Below are 12,294 nucleotides of genomic sequence, written 5' to 3'. Positions count from 1 at the left end.
GTCATACAAATACAAGGGTTCTTCAAAAAGTTGCTGTGCTTTTTTAAACTCTGTTTATTAAGAATTTCAAAAACAAATTATATCACTTTTCTACATAGTCATTTTCCTTTGTGATACATTTTTCCCAGCATCATGCCAACTTTTTAATATCAGTGAAAAAATATATAAAATTTATTTATAAAATATAAAATGCGGAAACTTTTTGAAGACCCCTTGTACAATGCAAGGCTTCAAACTACCTCAAAGGTTTGATATGGATGCAAAATTGTGAACAAAGGCAGGGCAATTCTACTGAAAGGCATCCTTCTAACTTAGCTCCTCTGCTTTCACTTGCACTACAGAATGAAAAAAGCAAAAATATATGTCCTACAACCTTACAAAGCAAGCTGTACCATATTAGATCTAGACCAATGGGCTATTCAGCCTCCCACCATGCTGCTTAATACCCCTAAGGTCACCTGCCTTACAGGTTTAGGTCAGTGTGTCTGTATCTATAAAATCCTCAATCAAGCCTGCTCACCTGCCCTCCAATGGTTAAATAACCTGTTTGCTTCATGATTTCCTGTAGTTTTTGATCAATCTCTATACTAGAAAAGGAAGAAAAAGAAAAGAAACATAAGAGTGGCTTCCATCTGTGACATATCAATATCTTAAAACATTATTTCCTGCAAAAGCAAATACCATAAAGAACTACAAGCTCCTGTTCTCAACAAGGACATCAAGCCAATCCTATAACATGTTTTTTTAAAAAGATGTGACTTCAAAGCTAGAAAATTTTGACAGTTGGTCAAAGGCCATCTATTATCATCAAATACATTAAAAGCCCCCTCTTCCCAGGTGTAAATAAGATTCATGTAGGCTAAATCACACATTTTATTACCTAATGGTTCCAAAGTAAGCAGCATTATTGTCTGCCAAATGCCAGGGCCAATATGATTAAAATTGCTACTGCTGCATACTGGTACATATGCTATATATCACTCATTAAATAGGCGTAATTAACACATTTGTTCATGAACAGGAGGCATAAAACATTTTATGGCCCAATACAGAGATTGCATTGCATTCAAAAATGCCCTTCAAGTAAGCTAAGAAATAAAAGGACCACATCTCTGGTATGAATCATGAGCCCATTTTGAAAGCTCTACCACTTACATCAAGCAAGCCGCTAGGGGCCTTTGAATTCAAGCTTTCATACAAGCCTTCAAGTCTCAGGAGAAGCAGCTTTTAGACTGTGGCAACAGTAACCATGGTTGATGGCAAATGAACACTATGCCTCTCAACATGCTCCTATCCAAAGCTACGTAGGCACACAAGGTTTCCTTGCACTATGCACTGTGCACACATTTGTCAGAACAGCTGAGGTTCACTGCTATGCATACTAGGGCTATCAGCAGATCAGAGATTAAGCAACAGAACTGCTTTTCTTTCGCAAATAAAGCTGACAACTCCTAGTTTGAATACAAAGATGCAGGAGGTAAGCACAATATCTGCATGACTGAAGTCCCAAAACAACGGGGTAAATGAGACATGGGACTTCTGCACCTAAGAACATAAGAAGAGCTGTGATGGATTAGGACCTCTCTAGTTTAGCGCGCTGTTTGCCCACAGTGGCCCACCAGCTGCCTGTGGGAAGCCTACAAGGGGGATAGAAGAACAGCAGCACACTCCGACTCATCTTCCCCAGCAACTGGCATACACTGACATGTTCTCTTTGATAGCCTTACACTCTCTGGCTGGGTTCACACAGCACTGATAGACAGATAGATAGATGAGAGATTGATAGAATGGTTGATTGACTGATCGACTGATATGAGAGAGAGAGAGAGAGATCCCACTCTGCCATTGTTTACCTCAATGTGCTAACACACAACCAGACCAACCATGACCATTCTCCTGCCTCCTGTCATCTCCTTCCCTCTTCAGTGGTATCCTGAGAGGCACCCTGGAGGAGGAAGGAGGCTCCTCTCTTGGACAGGCATGACTGCAAGCTGTGTGCTGCATTGGTCAATCTGTCTCCATTGCATGAAGAGGGCTTGTGCCCCGGAGCACAACAAAGAGGATGAGGAGCTGAGCAGTCACCCTCTCCTTCTGTTCAGAGGGGACTTCTGGAACAGGAGGGGAGGATGCCTGATCCATGCTCAGGGAAAAGCGGCATGGGGGGGGGGGGGGGGGACCTGCTGAAAGGCAGCAGCGCTGTGCCAAAGGGTAGCACTGCTCAAGTGATTCCTCTCTGCCTCTTCTGCATGCCCCAGAGGGAAGCCCCTCAAGCAGGGAGCAGGAGGGGCAAGAATCAGCTGGATGGTGGTGCCCAGATGGTGGCAGCACTGCTCAGCTAATTCCATGCTCTCCCCACTTTCTTGCTGCTGCTTACCAAAGAGGCACCCCAACCTGCTGCCCACCCAAGTGCTTTTCTGGCATGTGACCATTACAAATAGGGAGGCAGTGTTTGCGGCTTGCCAGAGGGTTAGAGAAGCCGCTCTGGCAAGCAGGGAAAAATCTACTGAGGTGCATGGTCACCAGGCAGGCACTGCTATCCAGCTGGTTCTTTTCTCTCTAGTGTGCAGCTGAGGCAACAGAGGGAGAATCAAGGAGGCATGCAGCCCCCAACTATGTGTTGCTGCCCAGCTGATTTCCCCCCCCCCCCCCGCCCCGCACTTGCACACATGAAGACTTGCTCTTTGGCAGGTGAAAGGGGTGGCAGAGGGAGAATCAACTGAGTGGAGATGTTCCTTTCCTAGCAGCAACCAGCTGATTGCCCACTTCGACCCCAAAGGTCTTTTGCGCAGAGGGCAGGAAGAGTGGGGATGACACTGACTGTTGCACAAAACAGCAGCTGTCACTGGAACTCCCTGGCTAACTGTGCAGTAAGAGCAGCAATGGACTACTCTTGCTAAGTGGTCCTATGGTGCTGACCTTGCTACCACAATGAACTGTGTTTTCCAGGTTCAGGCAATACAATAAACCATCATGGTTCCAAGCAACTATAGAACAACTCATTGTTTCTGTTCATGGTTTCTAAAAAACAAGTGTACCATGCTGAAATACTACGATGGGGTTCAGATGTCATATGTCATGTCAAGGTTAGAAAAAAATTGCTTGTCATGCAAGCTACACTGAATCCAGCTATGAATTCATCTAATCCTACATCATATAGATATGATGCTGTGCCTTTCTTGTTGGACTGTCTAGAGACTTTTATGTATAGGACGGGATACAAAAGTTTTAAACAAACAAATAAATAATCCCATCTGAAAACCATCCAAAATAATAGCCATCATTGCATTTGGTGGTACAGATTTCTGCACTTTAACCCTGTGCCATGTGAAGAAGTGCTTCCTTTCAACACACCAGGTTGATTTAGTTCAGCTTTCCCCAGTCTGGTGCCTTCAAGAAGTTTTAAACTAATTTACTCGGACTCTGCTTACCTCTCCATGCTCCGGTGCATGAGGAACGGTGGCTGAGGCAGGCCCAGCATGTTTCGGGGGCGTGATGGGTGAGTGTGATGCTGGGGTGAGTTCTCCAAAGAGGAGGATCGACTGCTGCCATCATTGGCTAAGGGAAGCTGCAATGCTGAGAGGAAAGGAAAAGTCAGGCAAAGAGGAAGCAGCATTTGGACTCCTGGTTTCAAGATGAATCCTTTAGTAAGCTATGCCTTTCTGGACTGAATGTATTGGTGCTGGGGAACCAGCCTATCATGCTTAAGAAAAAAGCCCATTATTATGACTTCTGAAATGTGAGCTTTACTGTTCTGTCCTCCTGGCTGCTTTCAAATCCCTATGCTCCCTCTAGACAGTGAAATCCTCTTCATGGAAACCACAGCTTTCAACTACACCATCACAGAGATGGCCCTACCAACACAGAATACTGATCTTCCCCACAATGCTACAAAGGTGACCAGACCTAGTGTGAACTGAAAAGCTTAGCAACAACTGAAGTCATGACTATTGTATTATGTTCCCATCTCTTCCTCCTTTAGAAAAGAATGGACTCTGTGGACACTGATGAACTTTCATTAAAGATAATTTTAAGGTCTCCCTAAATTTGGATCAATAGCTTACCAATGTATTTGAAAACAAGCTTAATCAGTAATCAATAAATCCAATGTCTGTGGGCCTCATTGTTGTTTTGTGACAACATAGTCACAAAGCAGACTCCAGCACCAATGTCTTTCCCATTGTATTTTGCTCATGGATTGAATAGTCACCATTCTTTAACATGGTCACCTTTCTTTGACACACATACTACCCTGCTGTGGAACTCACTATGGGAATTGTCTTATGAATGGCTTTTCAAGCAAGGCAATGAATGGCTGGAGTATAACAAGCCCTTGTAATACAATGTTCTGGCCATGTAAACAGGTGTTATTGATGTGACAATATACACAGCAAATATTACAGTCGAATCAATTTACTGTTGTCCATGCATGTAGCATTAGCATGTTAGGGATGTGTAGACTGGGAAAGAGCCACACTAGTATATAAACATTTCACAGACTGACACCAGTGACCTGCTTTAGATATAATACCAGCTGCATCGATACTGTATGAGTGAGGACTGCACAAGATTTAAACTGTTACATACATTTTATATTGTATTTAATTGTACATTACAAATTGTTCTGCACAGCTCAGACAGCTCTGAATGCTAGACAGTATAAAAATATAAGCAAACAAATAGTAACTTAAGTGGAATCAGCAGCTTGTAGGGCAAGTTTGATTAAATCCAAGTCTCCTTTAAACAAGAACCAGCTTCTGGCCAGGCATCCACCAGGAGTTGGAACTAGGCAGGAAGCTGTTCTTCTTGCCTGGTTTCTTGACCAAACACATGCCTTAGAACTGGAGAGGAAGAGTTCTGTGAGCTAGAACCAGGAAAATTCTTCCTACCTATCAAGTATTTTTAGACTGAGGTCTCTGTTAAGCTTGAAAAGTGCATGCCAATGGCAACCTTTTATGATAAAATAGGTCTACAACTAAATGAGAGAACCCTTAAGGACGCCTAAAGCTAGATCAGAAAACTGCATTGTTCTGAGAACATTTCAGTCAAGCCAGTATAGGAAGTCACGCTGCACAGATTTTAGAAAAAAATGGTTAGTAGCTGAACAGTTAGATCTAACATCTTTCCAGCATATTCTGTGGTGTTTGATGCAAGCAGATGAGTCTCCATTTCATTTCATTTCTCTACTGCCCAATAGCTGAGGCTCTCTGGGTGGTTAACAAAAGTTAAAATTAAATAAAAGTTTAAAACACACACACAATTTAAGGAACAGTGCCATTGTAGCAATTCCAATTGCTCTAACTTCTGCAATTTAACGAGGTATTAACCCAAAAGAAAAGAAAAAAAGATAAAGTACTTGGAAGATGTAATGCAGTCATCTCTAGACATCTTAACTTGCATCCATTTGACACAGGCTAAGCAATGTATCATTCAGTCAAGCAGAATGCAATGTAAAGGCTATACTGCAACTCATATTCCTGGTGTCTCAGATCAGTTCTAAAAATGGAACAGGACCAACGTCCTTTCAACCATCTAGTAGCAGCCTTACTTGCTTTTATATAAAACAAAGGTCTCAACCAAATACATTTCTTCCTCCACAGAACTTAACAGCAGTGGCCTCCATATCATGACTCTGGCACTGAAATGATAGTTCAACAAGGCATATTAAAGCTATGCCCCTTTTTTCTTTTGATTTTCAGAATGTTTCTACCCCCTCAAAGCTGCAAAGAATTATCTGGCAATAAATACCAATAGTCGTATGTTCCTGCTGCTAGAATGATATTTCTCTTACACCTCCAGGTATCCACACATCCATCTCCTGGTACTTGGGCACAGGAGGTGATTTTTGGCAGCAACTGTAGTTCAAAAGAGTTTCTGTAAAAAAAATGCTTAGCAAATTGCCTTATTCTCCATGACTGAGTATCCCCAGGTATTACCAACAAATTACCCATGTTAGCTGTGCATTAACTGGTTGAAATGCATAGCATTATGCTTCTAAAATTCTGTGCTGGATCCAAAGATGTATAAAGAGCTTGTATCACGTAACAGAATTTACCTTCTTTTTCCTTTGATCCTAACCCTTACCAAATTAACAAGCTGCTCTTTTAATTCTCCTCAGCATCAAAACCAATGGGTAAGTTCACAGGTCATAACAACCCACCCTGCAAATAAGCCATTTGTAGTGACCTGTTCATTAAACAACCCACAATGCACCCAACAAATGATTGTGCTCACACTACGCTGTTCCTAAAGGTATGTACCCATCAAGTTTGGCCTTCTTGCTATGACCACCAGACCTTTTGTACTTGGTATGGTTCCTCTCCTCCATTTTTCAGAGCTCAGTTTTCATTCGACTCTGATGTGACAGCCCTTTCAAACCGCCAAAATGACACATTAGAGAGGGACTAGTTGCCCCTTTCTAAGAAAAAGTTTACATTCCAAGTATGCATTTTTTTAAGATTAGGGTCCAAGATCCACTTGTGCACATCCACAGTCCAAAATGGCATGCCTGGCCTGGGTAGTGAGGGTTTCTGGGTAGTAGAGGCCTGTAGGGGGAGCGTAAAGGCATTCCTCACTAACATTGACCCAGAAAGGTTGTCAATAACTTATTTTAGTTCCTCTGAGCAGCTGTCAAAAAGTGAGCTGTGAAAAGAAATCAAAGGTATGAGTGATCTTTGCTTGCAAAAAAGAGGGTAGCCAGTAGATCATCCTCTTCATGATTTTGAGAGGTGGTTTAGATCTGATGTTTGTCAGATTCATCACATACTTCTCGCTTTCCCCAACACTTTAAGTGCTAAGGAATACAGAAAAATGTGAGTTGGCCCATTTCATAGAAGCCTGACGTCTAGCTATTAAAACACCAGTTCATTTTAAAATATGCCTTTTTTCTTTTGACTGGGTTTCCTGTCCCCGCACCCCCAGGACATCTGCAGGCATGAATATACCTTCAAGAGTCTTGTGATCATGGTGGGAAGCATCAGGCCAGTTCCACTTACTCTACCATGTTGCATGGGCATTGACGGGGTGGCTAGCAGTGGTGGTGGCCTGGGATAGCTCAACAAGAGTTGCCACTCTTGCCAAGCACCTTGCTCCCTGCTTTTGAAATAAATGATGGGGCTAGATTCCAATTACACAACAACTCTTCATGTGACCACAACCTTAACAATAAGCCATGGGTTGCTGGATGGAACCCAAGGGAAGCAGTCTGGGATTGGCCTATGAATTATGTGGTAGAGCTGAAAAGAAGATATGAATGAAGACAATAAAGACCTTCCCCTTAACAGTAAGGAGTTTTCATATGCCCACTGAAACAACCTCTTAATTAGCTCCAGTTCTTGAAAACTACTAAATATGAAACTGAAAGTGTTCAACAGTAAACCTACCGAAAGTGACCATACAATGTTAGTGTATATGTCTTAGGCAAGCAACCAGATAATGATAGCAAAACAACTGTATGCAGCTCAACTGATTTCAGCAAACTTTAAAAAAACCAAGCTCCCTTGGCTACTGAACTGAAGAAAATTAATTAAGGAAAGATGGTTATTTCTGGAAAAAATGTCTTACAGGCTTCTGTTCTTACTAAAAGCAAGAGAACTTTCAAGAAGCCACTGTAGTTTTGGGGGTTTTACTGCTTGAAAATAAGCACTTAATAACTGAAAGCCCCCTCCCACCCCCAAAAAGCAAACTTATAAAAAGTAGATGGAAAGGATATGTTTTAACATCATAAAGGGAAAGATGAAACCTGAGTTTAAATGGATGCTATAAATATTACATAGTAAGACCTGTTACTGTTACCTCTAAAGATGTGCAACAATAAAAAGAACACATCCCTTATGAAATGCTTATAGCAACTGTTGCTAGGGTCAGATATGTGAGCAAAGCAGTAGAAGAATCTAAATGGTGTTTTAGCCAATTATAAATTCTGAAATAGATAGATAGGCTCTGACTAGCTAAATGATCATTAATTTCAAAGTCATGCCCTTGCTCACACAAAGAGTCAATGTGGTTAAACCTGTATCTGAACAGTATCACTTCAGACTGAAGGTAGGGGCTCACAACAGAATATTCTTTCACAGGAAAGAAAAATCCACAATACAGGTACTAATAGTACCTACAGAAAAAGTCTTGACCTGAATCCTTTTTCCTGGCATGAAATTTTCTCTATGGAGGGCTGTTATTTTAACAGTGGAGCATTTAATCATATTAGCCCTCACTTCAAATCTAAAGTGGTACAGTCCAGATACAAATTTAGCATTACATGGTGTTTTGTGAGAATCAGCCCCATATTTCACAAAGCTAATAATCCTGAAAATTCTTATCATACCACAAAACAACTACAAGAGCTCATTAGAAGTGCAGAGCAGAATGCAAAGTAAGGTTGGGCCAGTCAATAGCACAGACTAAATATCAGATGTGCTCCTGTTCTGTAAGGTCTTTCCACCTGGAAAGGATGAAGAATAGTTACTTATATACTCATTTCAGAACATAAACATAATTCAGAAGAGTTACAAATGTGATTACCGCAAAAAAGGTGTCTATGTCCCTTGATGACAAGGGAAGCTATATGCCAAACTGGACATTCAACTGTGTTGAAATCCATACAACATAGTAAGTTGACACAATTTATCCTATATAACAACATTCCTGTTTGATTTCTAAATTTTCCAGATACTTTTTACTTGCTCTTACTTGCTATTTTACTAGCTGTATAATGTGCCTAATTCCTATACTACTTATAAAAGGGCAGAAAACATTCTCTTAAGATCTGGGGTCAATATTTTGGGTCAATATTTGGGTCTCAGAATAAGAGTGTTCATTTTCATTTACCTGGATGGATCTTCTAAATACTAATGAGTTCCTTATAGTTCTGAGAGATCAAGAAAGATAGGTAATCAAATAATCTAGGATAGCTGAATCTATCTCTAAACAAAAATACTTGTTGGTATAAATCAAAGATAATTTTCACAGATTTTCAGGAAAAAAAATTATTTCAGTGAACGATTTCTGTGTCCCTTTCCTCCAAACTTTACACAGCTCAGAATTCTGCAGGGGAACTGAGACTAAATCTCAAACATTTACTTCCGAATTGATTTTCTAAAATATTTTTCACCTTATATGGCCCATACGTTGGAAACCAATACATTATATTTTATATGAATAACAATATAGTGAGAGGATGACTTCTGTTGAGAACTCTTTGACTTGCCAAAACATGCAAGAACCAATAGGATTGTGTCTGCACCCTGATGCAGACAGTAGCTGCCTAAGACACGGACAAACAGAAGGTAGTTTTGGGTCCACTGGCAGAACTCTGGATGATTCACAATGAATCAGAACAAGAGTTTCCAGCTCCCACTGCTTTTAAAATAGAGACAGCTTCCTAGGTTAGAAAAAAGCCTTAGGGAAAACAGGTATAAAAAAACTGGTGTGAGCTCCAGGACTGATACTAAAAAGAAACTGTGGGGATTCATTTGTCCTCTAAGGCACTTTAATTCATAAGTCTTTCATCCATCCTTCTGAGCTACTAAAAAGTAGACACCTCAAGTCTGCTTACCACTGTCTTGAGAACCTCTAACACAAAGCTAGAAGCAATGGCCAGTTAAGTGCCACATATTAACTCCAGTGGAAGGTGAGGCCACAGATCTGACATTGCAGATGAAGTCTAAATGACTTTCACTTTCTCTCATGCTTTTTTGTGACATACTGCTCTCAGTTGCAGTGTTAAGTCTCTGAAGTAAAAAAAAAAAAGCAAAAAGCACATTGTGAATGTGTACACATTCCCTTTAGTTTCAGCAACTTTAAAGGAATTAAGGTACTATGCAACTTGAGAGATATATACCCCCCCACTTCAAGGTAGTTAGGATGCTCCCACAAACTCAAAAAGACCTAGTCCATCTTCCTGGTTTAAAGGATGTGCTTTCTTTCATGCATGGTTTAAGGGTCAGTGTAAGACCTGAAGTTTCAACTGAACTCCTCTACTCTGCATGGCCACATTAAATTGGAGCCTCTGGAGAACAAGAATGAGATCTGCCTGGGATCAGATACACTTCTCATGAATGCAGAGGATTATGAAACATTCTGTGCAGATCAACAGCATATGAATGTCAATCTTCAATCCCAGATCTTAATACATCAATTAAAAACATCCAGAAACATTAACACTTGTGGAAACACTGCAGAAAATATCTAGCTGCTAGTCACACCATTCAACTACTGTCTTTGTTTGCATCCATGTTAAATACATTAAAGATCTACCAACAACAGCACTCCAGTTTCAGCCTGCATGCTACTCTAGAGCTCAATCATGCAAACCTATCAGCCTCCATCTGCCAAAAGGAGATCCACAGCAAAGGAGAAAAACATGCTGCAGAAAAGGTCAATCACTCTGGTGTATGACTGGAAAAGATTACATGAAAGGAGAGGAAAATAACTGCAGTGGGAGGAAGAAGACATGACATGGAAAAAAGCCAAAAGCAGAGCAAAGCAAAGCATAAAGGTTTTGTTAAAGGGCATAAGTAGGTGCTGCACACAGGATTCAACTACAGAAAAACAGAAGTATTGAGGCTGAAGATTTGCCAGAGATATTTCAGAAGCTTTCAATATAATTCATAGCCATTCAAGAGCAGCACAAACTGAATTCAATGTAAACTGTATTCTGAATGGATCAACTAAAGGAACTGCCCCATTTTAGATGCTAGCAAGCCCAGACAAGGTTTCTTGTTATACAACGATTTAGGTTTAATGTATCAATTATACTAGATACTTCAGTAACTTGCACTGGATGGATATGAAACAAAAACACTTTGTGATAAGGACCAATTCCCATGTTATTAAGCCATAGGAATTATTTTTGTAAGAACACATACCTAGTTGTTACTCATGAGAAAGACACTTGCAATTTTTTGGCATTATAAAGTTCTCTTCTGCATAAATTTCCTATATTGCAACTTAACCTTCTTCTAACACCACTTTTAAAAGATCCACTATGGTTACTGTCAAAGTATAATGAGCAGAGAGGAGGGGGATTTAATGTGATTTAATTATTTCTATACTTAAGTATGCCTTCAATAATCACATATTTAATAAACACTTAAAAAGTAAACATCCAGAGGCTAAGAAATTAAATTCATGTTATACCCAGAGAATAAGTTGCAAAGGCAGTGTTCTTTTCACAAAGCATATCTAACTATGCAACAATAAATGAAAAGAAATTCATCACTAAAATGACATTTTCTTGAAAATCTGAAATTAATGGAGGCCAGAAATATAAATTCAGAATCCTTCACTAACTGCAGTACAATCCTGATACATCTTTATTTAGGAGTCTTATTATGTTAAATTGGACCTACTCTCATATAAATGTGAATAGTACTGCAGCCTTAAAATCACACAGGTGTGAAAGAGATGAAGTCATGTGTGACCAGGACTGTCTAAAACTTCTAAGTGTAGTTAAAAAAAAACTAAGATACAGAACATCTACTCTGCATGTGATGTCATTCTTCACTTTCCTTCTCCACAAACAATTATTGTACTAAAACTCTGATGCTTTTCCCTACTATTTTTTAAGAACAACTCGCGAGTGCTCTGTTTGATAAGTGCCAGGACCAAGCCCTGACTAACCAAGAGGCTGCAGGACCAGGAGCTGGCAGAGGACAGCTGAGAAGCAATCATGAGGTATAAGCAGGGCTCTGAAAATCAACATAAAAGGTCTCTTTGCACTGCTGTTCTTTGCCTCAGCAACACAAGCTGTCCTTGTGACTTCTGCTCTAGCTCTCCACATCCTCATGCTTTGCTTCAAGTGCCTGTCTCACTCTAACCCTGTTCCAGTCATACCTAGCTCACTCCAGATCTGCTCCAATTGTTCCTGCCTTGTTCCAGTTGGTCCCTGTCCGGATCTAGCCCATCCCTACCTTGCACCTGTGGTGCTCCTGTCTGCTCCTGCCTGTCTCCATATCCTCACTCCTCAATCTTGACTGCTTTCTCGTGACTGCTCTCCTAGCTTTCAGCTCTGCACTGTTTGTGGACTGCACTCTCTTGTGTTTTATCAAACTGTCCACTTCCTCATCCTTGACCCCAGACCACTGACCACATTGCCAGTCTCTGGCTCAACAAACCCCTACAGGCCCTTGCCTTGCACCAGCACCCTGGTTCTAGCATTCTGCCTGTCCCAGCCAGTTGCCCACACCCTGGACCTTAATTAAGAAAATGCACTTGAATTTTATGTGTTCTAAGCATGACAATAATCCATCAGCTTTCCAGCAATGTTTGTCAGTGTCTTGTAATTATATTCTGTAGTGG

The 12,294-nt window shown here is 40.7% G+C and overlaps 1 protein-coding gene across 2 annotated transcripts in view; it reads right to left on the bottom strand.

Moving 5' to 3' along the window:
- The window catches only part of MAP2K7 (mitogen-activated protein kinase kinase 7), a 38,012-nt gene that overhangs the window by 14,771 nt on the left and 10,947 nt on the right, over positions 1 to 12,294 (bottom strand). For both annotated transcript variants that reach the window (XM_044453629.1, XM_044453627.1), the window contains 2 exons: positions 3,429 to 3,573; positions 521 to 587 (listed from right to left, as the gene is read on the bottom strand). In XM_044453629.1, coding sequence (XP_044309564.1) covers positions 521 to 587; positions 3,429 to 3,573 — 212 coding nt within the window. The remainder of the gene's footprint in view (positions 1 to 520; positions 588 to 3,428; positions 3,574 to 12,294) is intronic.

Source organism: Varanus komodoensis, unplaced genomic scaffold, assembly GCF_004798865.1.
Source record: "Varanus komodoensis strain SLA01 unplaced genomic scaffold, ASM479886v1 scaffold7_1, whole genome shotgun sequence".
Lineage (NCBI taxonomy): Eukaryota > Metazoa > Chordata > Lepidosauria > Squamata > Varanidae > Varanus > Varanus komodoensis.
The sequence above is the reverse complement of the archived record's forward strand: the minus strand, read 5'-3'. Positions and strand labels throughout refer to the sequence as shown.